The sequence below is a fragment of the Ciconia boyciana genome, chromosome 4, assembly GCF_034638445.1.
Source record: "Ciconia boyciana chromosome 4, ASM3463844v1, whole genome shotgun sequence".
NCBI lineage: Eukaryota > Metazoa > Chordata > Aves > Ciconiiformes > Ciconiidae > Ciconia > Ciconia boyciana.
Genome location: NC_132937.1, coordinates 55567955 through 55586099, shown reverse-complemented (window position 1 = coordinate 55586099; position 18145 = coordinate 55567955). Strand labels below are relative to the sequence as shown.

The 18145-nt window shown below is 38.9% G+C and overlaps 1 protein-coding gene across 2 annotated transcripts in view; it reads left to right on the top strand.

The window, feature by feature from the left end:
- The window catches only part of LOC140650655 (proprotein convertase subtilisin/kexin type 5-like), a 259934-nt gene that overhangs the window by 17361 nt on the left and 224428 nt on the right, over positions 1 to 18145 (top strand). For both annotated transcript variants that reach the window (XM_072859286.1, XM_072859285.1), the window contains exon 2: positions 10215 to 10319. In XM_072859286.1, the coding sequence (XP_072715387.1) occupies positions 10215 to 10319 (105 nt within the window). The remainder of the gene's footprint in view (positions 1 to 10214; positions 10320 to 18145) is intronic.

Here is an 18145-nt window from a genome sequence, read left to right as displayed (position 1 = left end):
TGTTCAGAGGGTACCAATGTGCAACACAGTTCAGATTCAAGGAGGGCTGCCAGCTCTTGTCCTCCCATAAAGGCTGATGCATGCTCTTGTTCTCAGAGCTGCAACAGAGAAAGGTAGGGACCAAGCTCAGGCTCTGCTTCTGTCATAATTTTTGGAAGGAATATGTGTTTACTGTGGTCTCATGTGACCTGTGGCATATAAGGCACAATTCTCTTCACTGCTCATCCATGTAAGACTCAAACATCATTTTCACCTGGTCTTTATTCAGGCAGCTTTTTGTTGGCTTTATTTACCTGACGGGTGTCTTTGGAATCTCGCTTTTTATGATTTGGCTAGAGTATTCTTTTTTTCCCTGCACTTTTAGATGTAGCATTGTTTGTAATTAAATATGATCAAATTTTATTTTTATTTTAAAGTAAAAGCAGCTATCCTCTCCCTCCTTTCAGAACTCACTTAATAAGGCAGAAAGATCTTCATTCCAATATCCACAGGATTTATATGAATATATAATGCAGAAAAGATGCCACAATACTCTTTGGAAGGATTTTTCATCCTGTATAGTAGGGTAGATTAAATTAATAAATCTTAGTGTGATTTAGCATGTATTAGAATAAAGCTATAATACAGTTCTAATTTATGTCCTCCTAATATCTGAACTTATTTTCTAAAGTCATATTACCTCCTGAGACCTGTGACCTCTATTACGACTTAATGCTTTCCCATTCTTGCAAAGATAGTTATACTAAAACTTAGTTGTGTTACATGACAAAACAGTTATTCTTTTGATGAAGCAAAACATTCTGTGTTGCCATTTGGTTAGGTTTTTTCTCTTTTTTTTCCAAGTAAATCCACTTGTTAAATAAGGTTACCAAGAGAGCACTAAAGTATTGGAATCTCAAAAAGCAGAATTTCATTTGGCAATATATGTTTTAAAATACAACTGTACAAAGTAACCTGTATGCAGAAGGGTATGATCTAGTGTTGTGGTTTAACCCCAGGCGGCAACTAAGCCCCACGAAGCCGCTCGCTCACTCCCCCACGGTGGGGTGGGGGAGAGAATCAGAAGAGTAAAAGTGAGAAAACTCGTGGGCTGAGATAAAGACAGTTTAATAGGTAAAGCAAAAGCCGTGCACGCAAGCAAAGCAAAACAAGGAATTCATTCACTCCTCCCCATGGGCGGGCAGGTGTTCAGCCATCTCCAGGAAAGCAGGGCTCCATCACGCGTAACGGTTACTTGGGAAGACCAACACCATCACGCCAAACGTCCCCCCCTTCCTTCTTCTTCCCCCAGCTTTATATGCTGAGCATGACGCCATATGGTATGGGATATCCCTTTGGTCAGGTGGGGTCAGCTGTCCCAGCCGTGTCCCCTCCCAGCTTCTTGTGCACCCCCAGCCTCCTCGCTGGTGGGGTGGGGTGAGAGGCAGAAAAGGCCTTGACTCTGTGTCAGCACTGCTCAGCAGCAACTAAAACATCCCTGTGTTATCAACACTGTTTCCAGCACAAATCCAAAACATAGCCCCATCCTAGCTACTATGACAAAACTTAACTCTATCCCGGCCAAAACCAGCACAGCTAGGAAGCTTTTTCCAATTTACCCAAACTTTGTATAAAGTATAGGCCAATTATCAGTTTCAGAGGAAACTTAATTTGTTTTATATTGCTAAGTATATTTTATAATATATTTAGAATAGAACATTCTCTATTTACAGAAGTAGAATTTTGGAATTCTAAAAACATTTTAGAATAAATCTAACTAGGAATTTAGAATTTTACATTTAAATTTAGATTTGAATTTGAATTAAATTTTAATTATAGTTTAGAATTGAGACTCTACATATGTTTAGATTATATTCTGGAACGCAGTAGAAAGCCTTGAAAAGAAAACCTATTAGAAAAAGTATTTTTATAGAGGTAATCCAAAATTAAATATACCAACTCATGTAAAGAATTTCCACTGCAAACTGAAATCTTCTTTTAATGTTCTTTTTAATCTGCATTTTTACTTAGTTTAGCTACAGTAGTATTTTCTGAGAATTTTAAAGCTTCCTAACAGATACATAAAAATACAAATTCATATTAATATTTATGAAGTGACTTTGAAAAAATCCTAGCCTTGATACCGAATTACAGTGATATCAAGAATTGTAATTGACCTCAGGATATTGTTACTTTTTCATACTGCTAACAAAGGCGCATGAAAAGTTAAAAGACTAGAGAGCTTGTGTTTATTTTTCCAGTGAAAGGGTTAATGTGCTACTTTATTTTTAAAGCAAAATACAGCAGCATGTAAGCAACAGCAGGGATGTTATCTGAAAGAACATAATGCAGAGCTACTTCATTTTAATGGCTCTGTTAGTCATTTTTGACATCAACTGTTTAAAAAGCCAAACTGTACTTTCCTAGCTCAAGCTAAGTGCCCAGACAAAATTTCTCCATTCAAATAGCTGAAACTCAAAGCAAAAATACAAAAGAAGTCTGGAGTGGTATATGTTAATTCAGTAAGGTGATACATTTTTCTCCCCATTTAAACAGAAGGAGAGGGAATGTCAAGGGTAAAGTGGTAAAGTGTTAGCGTGCTCCTACCATGTGAAGAGATACAACCTGATTTATTTCTATGGAAATTGTGATGTTTCTGCTGTAATAGCCATGTGGTTTAATTCATCTGCCTGTTTTGGGGGTTTGTTTATTTTTCACATGCAGGTGGTTCAGGAGGGAATCTCCTTTTTCCAGCTGAACTGTCCCATCCTCCAGACCAAAGATTTAACAAACTGAGCAAGAACTCTTGATTACAGTATAGGTTTTTTTCCATCTAGGAGACTCAAAGAATGTTTCAAGAAGGAGGGGTGCATTTAAGACCAAGCCCAACTTGTTCAGAGTGTCACTATTCAGGAACAGCAGCACTCTGCAGACATATCAGTTCCCTTTAAAACAAACCTGAAGAGAAAGAAATGTGAGAGAAGCAAAGATATGAACTGGCAACTTAGGCTATTCCTACCTCGAGCACATACAGAGATGTTTTCACAACTTGGGCTGTCAAATTTCTGTTAGCTAATTGGACTTAAAATAGAGCTGAGAACTGGATTACTTGAGCATTTGAGCATAGCTGGAATTCAAGCTTTCAGACTAGTCTGGGTTGCATCTGAGGTGACAATCTGTGTTTATACCCACATCACCTTGGTTCTGCTGTTGCTTTGAGTTCTTTTAATTAACAAAATTTGGGCACATTAAAAGTGCACTTCCCCCCCCCCCCAGTAACGTACAGATTCAGAGCCTCTGTAATACAGAGACTAAACATCATTATTTCCATCCTTTAGACTAGTCATCAGAGCAGTATTATCTTGCTTTTGCAGCTCAAGACAAGACCATAGTGTTCAGTAGAGCCAGTGTTTTCAGCTTTATTTTTAATGTTATCTGCCTGTAGTAATCCAAGAAGCTATTTTAACTCATGCAGGGTAGTGTAGGATCTCAGCCCAACAGGGGACTAGCAGAGAGCTTAAATATTTGGATAGAGGCCTCTTCTTAAGAGTTGGAATTTTAGGTTTTAGGCTGAGTAAGGTCCAGAGGGCCTGTGCTTCTCTTTCCTAAATATTTGTAAACTGATCTTTGTGAGAGCCCCAAATTCTCCAAAACTGAAAGTGGTCCGATCTTTCACTTCACTGCAGTGTGCCATATGTGAGCAAACCTTGCTATTATTTCTTGTGAATGACACATAGTAGGTGAAATTCCCCATTCTGATGACAAAAAAACACTAAGAAAGCTTTTGATTAGAGGGTATATTTGGGAGAGAAAGAGCCTCCGTCTCAGTCTGCAGGTCAGATGGGGTAGCAGCTCTGCAGCTGTCCTCATGGTGGTTGCTCCTCCAGCCTCAGCATGGTGGAGATCTGTCAGTGCTGACCCAACAGTGGGGTTTTGAGCAAGAGAGCTGGAGGTTAGGAAAGTGTGGTCACTATTGCAGGGTCTTATGGGAAACACCACCCCCCCGCCCAACCCCCCCCCCCCCCCCCAAAAAAAAAAAAAAACAAAACACCCAAAAACAAACCAACCAAAAAACTCCAGTTTTGCTGCTCGGAATACAAGTCAAGTTCAGGTTCCAGGTCTTGGATGAACATGCCCTTTTCAGATATGGGTGCTTTAATTTGAGTAGGTCAGTGAACAACTAACAGCCCCTGCAAGGGCTTTCTTGCCCCTAAATGCTGAGATCAGAACCCTGGGTTTAAGATGTTTAATACTTCCTAAGTCTGGAGGAACACAAAAAGGAAAGGGAGCAGGAGTTTTCTGTGGTATCAATGAACCTGTCTTCACCTGTGGATAATGAGGGGCCAACAGGGATCAGAATTAAGGGCTATGGACTCACCCCCTTCATGTTTGTTACAGAATGGTGTGCGTCGAAGGAGCATAAGCGGTATTGTAACCTGTGTCAACGTTTGGTTCTGTCAAAATGCTTTGTGATACTGGGTTGGCTTCACTGGCATTTAACGCAGGGAAGAAAGCTCTGATAATACCAACGCATTCTGTTTCAACCTTTTCAGACTGAAATGTTTTCATTTTTGCTCTGAAACATCATTTCCAGTGTACTTTGTATAATGTGACACCATTTTAAACATTTTAAAGTTTGAAATATAGTCGAAATGATTTTGTCAAAATGAGATTATGATAGTAGACCTGAATAAGCTTTATTCATCTCTCTGTTCTTGGTATTTCTTTCTGTCAAGGACTTTAGCACTTTGGAAATTCGTTGCAATTCTGAAAGAAGTGAAGGGTCAGATCTTCAACCCCGTGTGAAATACATTGCTGTACCTATTTCTAATGGTTTATGTTCCAGGTCTGCACAGGGGTAGCAGATCTGTGCTTCTTTGGCTCTTCTAGCACTTTATAGCATTCAGAACCAGATTTGGACCTGATCTGCCTTCCTTTCCCAATCCATTCAGGACCAAAGTCTTTAATGACTGAGACCCTTACAATATATCCACCAATTCACCAACTCAACAGCATATTGTTTTCCATTCAGCCCACTGGTAGAAGTGTACTTTGCAGCCAGATGTCCAGATAATTCTTCTCTTAGAAGAAAATTTATTTACTAGATAAGAAACTGTTGGGAAGTTGGGTTCCTTCCCATTAGCTTGAACGACTTTCCTGCTCATGTTCTGCTACATGGAAGTTTCAGCTGTAGTTTCAGAGCTTAGTCAGATAGGTCAGTTTGGTGATCATATATATATTTAACATCTATTTAACAGGCAGCTTTAGCATTTGTATTTTCTTACAGAGTTTATGAGGACACAATGCAGATGTAGATAATTCATTCAGTAATTATGTCCTAAATTATCTTAATATTGCCTTAGACTATAACACTACATATGGAAGGACAAGCCAAGGACAAGCCTAGACAAGCTTTTCCAAGGACAAGCCTAGAAAGTTGGGCTCTCGTTTCATATTATTTTTAAAATTAACATATTTTCTCAAATTTGAATAGAAAATAAGACCTAATAAATATAAAATTTTTCTGGGATTCCACTGTGATATTGTGGGATTGTTACTTCCAGGAATTATTTCATCCTTGAATAAACATAGTATGGTACTATTAAATACATGTATATATCTATTTAAAATGTTCAGTGATGAAGATTACTTCTAAAGAGAGTAAGTCTTCCCTGCCCCCACCATCCATTCTCCTTGCTTTTGGCCAGGCAATTCCTTAGGAATGTTTCTCTATTTCTTTTTAAAGAAATCAGGTCCTCCAGGTCAAAAAGGAGATTACAAAGATTTCCCAAGGATAAAAACAGTTAAATTGCCATCAGTCTCTAAGGTAGTTAGCTCTGCAGTCTGGTGTTTCTGTCTTTGCATTGCTTTTCCTCTGAGAATGCCTCTAAGACCTGGTAGTTAAAAGTATAAAAAAGTTTAACAAGAACATCCATAATGATAAGTTTTATTGTGCTATATATCCATGGTTTAACTGTTCTCCAAGTGGTCCAAGGATTTGGAATGTCTAAGTGAATTCCCATTAAGGGAAAAGAGGACAATAAAATTTTTAATAACACTGGTGTTACCTTACTGTGAGAGGCACTGGCAGTTAGTGAATATGAATTAAATTCCATTTAAAAGATTTGGGATCCTTTTATTTCATTGGCAGTTATGAACTAAAGCTGTAGGTCTCACCATTTTAGTTAATTATTATTATTAATAATTGTTATTGTCTGAAAACTGATGGTGCCTGGAAAACATGGCATTACAATTACCACACTTAATTCTAAGGGCTTAATTCTGTCTCCTGAGCCCTAGGTCTCAGAGGGAGTACAGCTGTCAAGCATTACAAAGCCTCGGGCTGTCCCCCTTCGGCTGGAAGGCAGAGCATGCAGATCCCTCCAGTCTTTTCTGTAGGGGGTTAGTGCTGTAGGACCTCCAGGAGTGTAATTAGGTCATCTCCTAAATTGGCTGGTTTGGATGCCCTCAGAGGGGTCAGCTAGAGTTTATTTTTAGTAAATAAATAAATAAATAAAAATCCTCACAGTAGTGCAAGACAAGACACAGAGAAGTGGGTGATACTGAGATCTGTGTGGCTCAAAACGGGACAGATGTTTATTTTCGCTAAAATATGACCTTTCTATTTATGCAGTTCTGTGCAGCGGTAAAATAGAGTTACCTGCTTGAGCTGTGTCTTTTCAGTAAGGTGTGCTCTTGTGTAGACACACACATACACAGTAGTAGGTTTCTAATTCACTCTGAAGACAGGAAGGTCAGTAAAAGGTCTGTAACCTTTGTAGAGGACTCTGGTATGGTGAATATACACTTTACTTGTCTCTGAGCACTTAAGGAGCAAGAGTAGCATCACTTTCCAGTAGTTAGCACTTCAACCCTGTTTGAGGCTACTGATGAGTCCAGGAAACATCCAGGAAGTGACTGAGTACACGCCTTTGTCTCAGGGCAGCACGCCTTCGCCTGCACTGGTGCTAACCCTGGCACCAAATTTAAATGGTTGATATAAATAATAATAATTCAAAAAGGGCACAACAGTAGCTTGATGCTAAGGTACATTCAATGGGCTACAGGCTGTTAAACTTAGAATAAACTCTAGTTAATGTAGTGAAAAGTGATGCAATAGAATAGAATAGACTGTTACTTCAGTTGGAAGGGACCTACAAGGATCATCTAGTCCAACTGCCTGACCACTCTGGGGCTGACCAAGTTAAAGCATATTATCAAGGACATTGTCCAAATGCCTCTTAAACACTGACAGGCGTGGGGCACAGACCACCTCTCTAGGAAGCCTGTTCCAGTGTTTGACCACCCTCTTGCTAAAGAAATGCTTCCTGATGTCCAGTCTAAACCTCCCATGGTGCAGCTTTGAGCCATTCCCACGCATCCTATCACTGGATCGCAGGGAGAAGAGATCAGCACCTCCCTCTCCACTTCCCCTCCTCAGGAAGCTGTAGAGAGCAATGAGGTCGCCCCTCAGCCTCCTTTTCTCCAAACTAGACAAGCCCAGAGTCCTCAGCCGCTCCTCAGAGGACATGCCTTCCAGCCCTTTCGCCAGTTTTGTTGCCCTCCTCCAAGGACGTTAACATCCTTTTTAAATTGTGGGGCCCAGAACTGCACACAGTACTCGAGGTGAGGCCACACCAATGCTGAATACAGCGGGATGATCACCTCTTTTGATGGGCTGCGTATGCTGTGTTTGATGGTCCCCAGGATGCGGTTTGCCCTCTCGGCTGCCAGGGCACACTGCTGACTCACACGGAGCCTGCTGTCGACCAGCACCCCCAGATCCCTTTCTGCAGGGCTGCTCTCCGGCCACTCCTCTCCCAATTTATACTTGTGCCTGGCATTACTCTGTCCTAGGTGCAGAATCCATCATTTGTTCTTGTTAAATTTCATGCCATTAATGATTGCCCAGTGCTCCAATCTATCCGGATCCCTCTGCAAGGCCTCTTGTCCCTCAAGAGAGTCAACAGCACCTCCCAGTTTAGTATCATCAAACTTACTAATGGTGCACTCAATTCCTGCCTCCAGATCATCATTGATAAATGTATTGAACAGAACTAGCCCTAGAATTGAGCCCTGAGGAACACTGCTGGTGAATGGTTGCCAGCCAGCTGTAACCCCATTCACTACAACCTTTTGAGCTTTTCCCTTCAGCCAGTTTTTCACCCACTGCACCATGAAGCTGCTCATCCCACAGTTGGACAACTTGTCCAGGAGGATGCTATGAGGGACAGTAGCAAAAGCCTTACTAAAATGCAGAAAACAACATCCACCACCTTCCCTTCATCCATTAGGCGGGTGACCTTATCATTGAAGGATATCAAATTAGTTAAACAGGACTTTCCCTTTGTGAACCCATGTTGACTGTGCCTGATGATTGCATTATTCTTTAAATGCCTTTCAATAGTAGCTGGTATAATCTTCTCCATAGTTTTTCCACAAACTGAGGTTAGACTAACAGGTCTGTAGTTCCCTGGGTCTTCCCTCACGCCCTTTTTGTAGATTGGAATAACGTTGGCTAGCTTCCAGTCAGCAGGGACCTCCCCAGAAGGCCTACAGTCCCGCAGCTCTTCGAGGTGTCCACAAGAAGACTTCCCCATATATGTTTAAAGAGGGTTTATTCGTGGGCATGCATGTGGAGATGTGAGACCAGGCTCATCCATGCTACAGAGTTGCACCACTTCAGCTGGAGTTGCCTTTCAAAGAGAAGGCAGCATGAAAATTATTATTGCAGTGCTAATATACTTTAATTGGGCTTAGTCAAACCAATTCCTATTTAATTTATGATAAACTAATACAGTTTAACTGAATGTTTCAATATTTGACTTAAACTAAATGTAAGCCATTTTTCCTGAAATGAAGATATTGATGGACCAACTGCATAGACTGGGACAAATATCTTGGACCCTGTTGCATTTTTCTCCCTTAAGTGTATTCATTTAAATTGTTAATTTTTTTTTTTCAAAAAAGGTTCTCCCTCATTCCCCCGTGCTGTTTACATCTTTACATTTTAAAGTGCTCCTTGAGAATAATAATTTGCTATCAATATTTCTTCTTAGTCTACTTTGATATTTTCTTAAGGTTTTTGTTTTCTAATATTCGAAAAGCAGGTTCTTGGAGTTTTTCAATGACTTATTTCCAGTTCTCTTTGAATCTTTACTGTTGAACTCTCAAGTTTTCTACATGTGCATTCTTATAGATGCAAATTCAGAATACTGTTTTTTTTTAAGATTAGAGTTTTCGAGTGTTGCTTTATCCTCTCTGGTGATTTAATTCAGATTTATTTGCCAAAGCAAGCCTGTTTTCTGAGGTCACTTTGAGTTTCAACTTGAAATTACAGTAAACTCAATTGTCCTTTTTTGCTCATCATTAAGGAACTTTTAACTAAATTATTAAGTGTCTTACAAGATTTGCAGTGCAGTAGAAGGTCAAATTCCAAATGAGTTGGAGATACATAAAGACAAGGAGGCTGAATGTTTGTTTATAGGTGCATGAAACTAAAGTTTCAAGTTGTGAATGTTTGGATATTAATGACTGGAAAGAAAAATTTCTTTGTCAAATTTTGAAGGCTGTCTTAGTTTAATATTTACATTGCTACTGTGTACTGATGGGATGAATAAGAAGTATTTTTATTCTACCATTGTGAAATTTGCAATTTTGCATGAATTGATTTTGTACTTTGAGCTAGTCATTATCCTATGAAGTTACCATTTCCCACCTTTCTTTCTTCTGCTTCTTTCTTGCCCACATTTGGCAGAGAGAGAAACCTATTCCTCTTGTATAGTCTGATGCTGTGAATGTCCTTTTTATAATTTAATTATATAAATAACCGCATCTAGTGCATTTTACAGTACTTTTCCTTAAGCAAACTAGATGGAATGCTTTTTAATAACTATATAGCCATTTGATGATTTTTATACTTGCCATTTGAAGACAGTTTGGATATAGATTGATATAGAATTACTTAAAGTACTGCATATAAATTAAACATTAAAAAGGTAGATACAGCCAGACTAAGCAGCTCAATTATAATCTTTGGTTATGCAGTTACTGCCTCAAGGACACTCCATCCATTTCATATCATATGTCCTTCTTTTGAAAGATGATCAGTGGGTTCAAGTAACATTTCAGCACACAGGAAATTGCATAATTTACAGACTTTTAGAAATGAAAAACAGAAAACTGGTTCTCATAAATTAAATTTCCCTCTCTTTTTTTCTTCTCTCCCCTTACAGATTGGAACACTGAAGGATTACTACCACTTCTACCATAGTAAAACAATTAAAAGGTCAGTTCTCTCAAGTAGAGGTACCCACAGCTTCATTTCAATGGAACCAAAGGTAAGAAAATCCACCTACGTATCTGAGGCAAAAGCCTTTGCATTTTTTATATGAAATATCATACCAGAGGACATTCACCTGAATGGCATATAGCATTACAAGAACTGACACACTATCTGTTCGCTAAGGTTCTGCTTTCCATTAAAACGAATCGAAGACGATACCATGCTATTAAGTATGTGCTATTCTTGGAACACAAGGTCCAACATTATGTATGGAGGCGTATAGGAATTTTGTTAATGCACTAATCACTGTGCTGTGCTTCTCTGCAAAACCACGTGTAACATTAATGTCTGCAGATCTCCTTCTGTAAATCAACCAGCATTCAGAATGAAGATGAGCAGTGTGGGATGGTATGATGTTCAGATAAAAGTTTCTCTTGCTTTTTTCTGGTCTTTTTCTGGACTTGGTGTATGAGGGATTAAAATATGAATGCTCTTTTCTATGGTCCTTTTGGCAGTTCCTGCTGATCTTAATTTTAAGATCTGTTTGAAAAATGGGTTAATATCTTTGGAGTATATACTATAATAGGTAACTGTCAACACAATTTAATTACTGATTTATAGTTAAGTATAATATTGTCTTGTATCTGTACCCAAGACACACTTTTGTTTTAATCCTTTAATTTCAGTGGTTAGTAGCTTCATCACTGACAGTAGAATTGGATTTTCTCTGGTTTTCTTTCAGAAAGGAAGTTTGGAGGAGGTACCATTAGCTTTTTTATGCTGTTCATGCAACTCATTCTCGCCAACAAACCCCCAAGTCCCTGGTGTTTTTCAGTGGTGATAACAGAGTAAAGCTTTTTTTTAAGTCCTTGGATGATGACTGTTGCCTGTGAAGGATTTGTCAGGTTTTACTTGACAAATAATTTATGAGAAGTAATAGTTAGCAGTAAAAGACAGTTTGAATACCGTAGATGTACAGTGTACAAGTTGAGCATCATACAGGAATACTTCTACAGTCTGGAAGGCCATATTTAGGGCTGAAGTTCCTCTTGAGGATGGGACAAGAGTAAAAAAGTACACACGAAGCGTGTTCACCCCTTTGTTGATAGGGCTGAACTGCTTAGCCTTTAAGAGCACCAGCAGCTCTGCTGAGCAGCACATTTTGGGGATTAGTATGAAAACAATCAAGGCCCAAATATCTGTTCCCACAAGTGCTGAGATCCACCATTCAAACAAGAAGCACTGCACTTAGAATAGGCAGTACTACAAAAGGAAGGGAAAGTGTTCACATCTGCATCAGTCCATGCTCTGTCCCGTGTGCACAGAGGTGGAGCAATTTACACACAAATGCGCAAGTTCACATGCACGTACCACTGTAAACTTTGGTGTTACATCCAGCTTCCAGATACCCCTTCTGCACCTCTGGCAGCCAGCCCAGACTACTGTGGCCAGAATCGTGAGAGACTCTAAGGCAGAACACAGCAGAAAATCAGAGCCATCATTTATTTTCCAGCGCTTTCCATGTTATGCCATTTAGGTATTGTCCCCCATCTGTGCTGCTGCTAGTACAGAATTTCTGAATTTCTAAATCATTGTTAAATATCACTTTAATACTGAGAAGCTCTAGTGAGGGTTGTGTGAGGTACTCAACCCTCTTAATGATTCTGTACCCAAAGACAAGCCGGCAGCCTAATACCTAGATCTGGCAAAAGTGTTCGTGATTGACTTTGTGACTACCCCACTGAACCTGGGCTTGGGAATTCTTCTGTGGCTGCGGACATGTCAATATACGGACATGTATTTGTGGAATAAAGGCCAGTTTGTCCTCAGTGTGTATAACATTTAATGATTATTAAAGCAGACTGGAAATTTAATTGTGTTATATAAGCTGGACCTTTTAAGAACAAAAGGTTTAATCTTAAATAAGGCACATAGCACAGCTGTGAGAATTCTAAAGGACCAGTACCATATGCTATTATATTTATAAGTGTGACTGTATCTAATGCCAATATTTGCAGCAGATTAGATGGCATGTGTATTTGTGAACAAAGGAACAGTGAGGTTTGTTTACTTTCCAAATCATTTAATCGTAGTTTACTTAATGCTTAAAATCCTCTCTGTGTAACATGGACACACAATTAACTTGATCTGTGCTTGCCTCAGATGTGGATCACTAATTTGCTCCTTTATGAAATTTTAAATGATGGAATTGTTATTGAGTATTCATTATGTAAATAACCTGCATATAATGGAAGAACCATTATGAAATCTGGTATTTCTAAACTACTTGTGTGGATAGGGTTTGATTTCACTGTATGGACGCGCAGGAAAAGATATATAGGTAATATAAAATCTTGCTATTGTGGATTTCAATTAATGAATTGCTTTGAAGATCTTTGGCTTGATTTTTTTCTTCTGGAAAAGCCTCTTGACACTGTTATAAACAATTTGAATAGATCCAACAGGGAACATAAACTGAAGACATGTGGATTACACATTTTGACAATTTCCTCAGCATTAACCAACCATTACTCTGTATTTAGATGAAAGGATAAAGGATATTCAGTGTAACACAATTTTGTCCATTATCATCCACATCCTTGCCTAGCAATGCTACATGTTGTCATTCAGAGATGAAATGGATTAAGTAGTTTTAGGAAGAGACGTCCAAATGAGGCTTTAATGTCCCTAACATAGATTGTCATGTAGAAAATTTGAAACATAGCTTTATCCACAGCATCTTTTCTAGGCCTGTATATAGTTACGTGGTGTTTTCTATGTGTTGATAGAAAAACAAAAGAAGTGAGAGAAGTTTGTGGATTCAAAGCAGAGATTAGTACTATGCATCAAAGTTAAGCGTTGAATTAAATCTAGTATAGAGGTTTCCAGTCTCTCCAGTTGATGTGTTGCTTGTAGTTGGCCTTTGGCAGGGGTCAATGAAAGCACCATACCATGAACTGAGAGCCTTTTTTACTCCATAGAGTTTGCTCAGCAAAGTTATTTTGGTGATGCTACAATGCATGAAACAATGGGAGCAGGAGCGAAAAGGAAGTGGGAAGGTGGACAGAATCTGTCCATAGATGAAACGTATCATGAAGCTCTAATTCAACTATTAAATAGTTGAGTTTATTGCTGGTAGGCCCTCTACTGAAATCAGACTATTACAGCACTTCCAGGGGTGGGAATAAAGAGCTGTGGTAGAGCTGTGGTGCACCTCTGGGTTTGCCGCAGTGGTGAAATGAAGAGTCACAAAGTAGAAAAAGTCACAAAGAATGATTGCAACCTCCATCTGTAAGTCAGACTTTATATCAATACAAAGCATAAGGAAAATCAGGTGGATCTTTTCTATCATTGAAGAGATTGCAGTTCCAATGAAATGTCAGAGTTGAAGCGCCTACGCATGACAATAATACATAGAAGTTAAATGGACAGTATAGATGAGACAGCTGTCATTTTATACTGAACTATTACGTGAGATGAAGAGTTTGTAGTGAAGGGCTGTGATAATGAAATTTGTGACTCATATGGTGAAAAATATCCCACAGAATCAAGTAGCATAAATGGCAAAGCAATAATCCTAAAAGAACACAATTCTTAAGGTAATAAAAGGCAGCTTTAAGATTGATAATATATTCAAATTGATGTACATACGAACTGAAGTTTGTTCTGTTTTGCTTATGAGGTCCCCAGTGCTTTGCATCACAGTGGAGATCTGAAAAAGACATGTGGCCCATAGCAATGCTCAAAAATGTAAAATTAATGATTGAAGTTCCTGTAAAGTGTCACATTTACTAAAGGGGAAAATATTTTACAGCATTAGTGTTTGTTTGTCAATCTCAACTAAGATGACATCTCATCCCTTTTTAATTTTAATTAATTTCAGGTGAGTTTCTTTGGAGTTTGAACTCCTGGTTGATGGGTCAGGTTCACTCGTCTTTTCGAAATGGAGAGATTTCCAGTCTCACTTTCACTGAAATAAGAAGTAAAGCTACCTAATTTCAGCAAGATACCCTGCTTGACCAGGATTTTGCAGAAGTGTCACGCCTTTGTCACCTCTGCTCCAGGATCAGAATACCTGGGGAAACATTACTCCAGACATTTACATTTTATGCAACCACACACAGAGCAGGTCTGTATGACCTGGTGATACAAAAATGTTAGTCCCCTGTGTGTGTGGGATTCTTACCTTTGCCATAACAGGCTGAACAGAACTTGTGGTAGCAGCATGTAAAATGCTGGCAAGCATATCTTTGATGAGACAACACCAAATGATCTTGGCTGCTTTCAGATGATAGGAAAGTAATGCCAGAATCCTGTTCTTATTACTGGTAGGACATTGTGGATGTTCATGAGAGGGCAGAGAGGAGCAGAACTGTAACTGCCACAAGTAAATGTTTGATCATGTTGCTATGTAGTTACACCAGTTCATACTGCTAAATAATATCCTGGGTTGATATGGGAGATAGCTGTCTAAAGAGTAAGGGAAAAGGTGGATTTCACCACAAGGTGATGGTCTTGCTTTGGCAAGAAGTATGCCACTACTTGTGGAGCGTGCCTTTGGGAAACGTACATTCGATCACTCTGGATCAGACTGTTCATTGCAAACACAGAGGAGGGTTAACATTTTCAGTGCTAAGAAGATCGTCGTCAAGTTGTGTTTTCCAATTATATATGAATTTAAATGTTCCAAGATTGCAGTATGAGGTTCAGTAAGGAGAAAATAAAGCTCTGAACAATTTGGATTTAATGTAGGGGCCACAAAATTCAGCAGGAATGAAGACCGTTATTACAGTACTAAAACCCCAGGCTTTTAAAAGCCAGCATCGTGAACTTAGAGCTTAGAGCTTAGAGAAATTCAAACGAGAATGTTGTTATGGGTAAGGTTGTGTTTCATATTGGCAATGCTAAGTGTTAAGTTGTTAAACCTCATTAGTGAACAAAAAGGTTTTGTTAGCCAAATAGAATAACACAACAGTTAAACACTGGGAACCAGGTGAGTTACTGATGTCTGCCTGGGTAGCCATAGTCTGTACAAGCGCTCAGAGGACAAAGAATCAATACTGCTCTACTTGGTTGCAAAATAATAGGAACTGTCATGCTGTTTTCCATGTTCAGAGTTTGACTGAAGTTAGTTAGTTATTAAGAGTTAGTTATTAAGTAATGCAGTATTTACCACTGTGGACCCTTATTTAATTGCCTCAAAAAGCTTTTACATGAGCAATCCTTCCATCTTCAGCTTAGTCAAAATCAAGAATCAGACTTGCTATTTCCAAGGAGCCCGTTGCTGGAAGAGTTAGAACATGAACTGAATCACAATGTGTGAGAGGGCATAGCAACATCTCCCTTTAGCACCTGCCTCTGGAGTATTAAAAAGTTTCATGTAAACATGAGCAAATAGTCCTACAACTTGGATCTTTTTTCGGGGCTTTTTGAGATACGAAGTTGCTGTTCACTGACGAAGAACAGCATTAGATCCTGCTGTAATTAGTGTTGTTCTAACTGCTCATCATGTTGTTGTAAAGTTTGCACAAGGTGGTTGGCATTTTGTTTGCTTAATGGTGGTTGAAATCTGTATTTATAGGGGTGCCTGGTATATTAGTTTTAGCTTAAACCACATTCTTTATCAGCAAAAATCCCTGGGAAGTTTGTGTTGCTTCAGCAGGAATCAAGAATAATTTTACTGTGCTGAGGCTGCATCAGACTTATTTTCATTTGTGACCCAGTATGGACTAGACTGCAGTTCACAATATACCTGGACCTAGAGGAAAACCACAGTGATAAAGCCCAGTGCGTACAACAATAATGGAGTGGAATTGCAGCCACGTTTTGTAGCAGGTTTCTCCTTTGTCTGCACCAACGCAGTACCTGAAACACTTGAGAAGGTAGGGTGAAATGTCTAATCATGCTGAGGAATAGCAGCCTAAAATTTGGTGTTCCTTTTCGGCACATGGAACAGTGTTTGGTCTGTGGATAACACAAAACCAGCTCAAAGCTGAGTCTTGCGTGACTGTAACCTGAAGATGAAAGGCTTAATCCAGAGCATGTTCAGACAGTATCACATGAATATACGTGGCCTTCACCTTGTACCGTACTGGCCAAATCCAGTGCTGCTGTAACAGGAGATAACGGTTCTTCAGTCAGCACATTTTGTCATATAATGGTAATTTCTCTTCATTTATCTACAATAAGTAGAAATATTTAATGAAGTTAATTGTAACACTAATGGGACTGAGGTTTATTTGTGAAGAAAGAAGCTTTGTTAATGTCTAATTCTATTTCTATATGAATGAGATAGATGACTTTTCTATTAGTACTTAAAGAAACCCTCTATAAAAAAAAATCACTGAAGCTTCCTAGTGGATTTACCTTTTATGTTTTCTACCAAAAGCAGAAAAATGGCCAGTAAGAACTCAGTGTAATATAATTTCAGAAAAGAAAAATGTCCACTGTCAGGGAATATGGAAGTCTTTCTTGAAATAAATTATTGTGTTTGATTATCTACACTTACATTTCCATTTCATCATGATTATCCCAGTTGTGAGCACCTGCCTCAAAGGGTTTTTGTCCCCTTGATATCTCTAATTGCATGTACATTAAGAAGAAATACTAGATTTCAGAACATTCAAATTTTCTTGTTGCCAAGTAATTTTACAGAACTCCTTGGTAATGAAAATCTCACTGTTAACTTTTGGGCAAGAACTGGAGCTTAATCGACAGGTTTTAACTTCTTAATTAGTGTAGCAAATGGTTTGAGGGATGAAAAAGACATTATTCAGCAGGATTGCATTCTCTTGCTATTTTCATATCATTATTTTCTTAAGCTGGTAATGAGATGGGCAAGGAAATTGAAAGACCACAGGATGGCAAGGAATTGGGTCAAGATTTTGACCAGCAGTATGCTGTGAAAAACTTCAGTGCCCCACCCTTTTTATCAAGTTACTGCAACATCACAGAAGCCCAGTGTCAGACCAGCTGTCAAATATCCCATTCCAGAACGGTTTATAGGGATTGCGGTAGAGCTGCTATTATGGTCTCTGGACTTCATGGTCAGTGAGAAAGATTGTTGGCTGACTCTAAAGAGGCAGGCAAGGACTCAGCCATCTGTCAGAAAAGTAGCTAAAATCTTCTGAGTCAAGAATATTCAAAATGAGGCAGATTGCATTGGTCTCTTGAGTTTGATGTATTTGAAGCCTTCTGGTTTTGGAAAGGCAAAAGCAAAAGACCCTATATATATGCAATGGCCTGGGGCTTTGCAAGGGACTCACTCTATCAAGAGCGGGGGGGGAAGTAACCCATTCTGAATTTTGCAGAGCAACATGTGTCTTCAACATACTAAGTCTTAAAGACTTCAAAAAATTAGCTGGATTATAGCTGGATTTTAGCTTAGAGCTGTTTAAAAACACATGAGGTTTTTCTTTTGAGAAACCGTGTTCTTTGACCTCTCTGCACTTGGTGAATCTGGGGCTCATGCCAGCAGGACTCCTTGGCTTTTGCGTCATGGTGTGTGTTCTGCTATTAAAATACAATCTCTTTCCAGTAAACATGTCAAGCAGAGGTTAGGATCAGTGGCAATATTTGTGACTGTAGTCTAGATATCGTTACAGAAATTTGTTTAGGAACATTCAAAAATATATAAAAATGTTCTTTAGGAGTGATGGAGAGAACTCCCTTCAGGGGATATTTTTGCTGTATAGGGAACTAATATTTCTGAAAGTGAATGTTATACAGTGCTACATTCACAATTTAAGATTTAAGATTCAAAATGTAACATACGTCTTAAATTTATTGAATTTGAGGACAAATTAGGGAAAAGAGTTTTGTACATGTTTTCCCTTTGCTGTCACTAGTGGAAGCTCAACAAAAAACTATATTTAGATATCT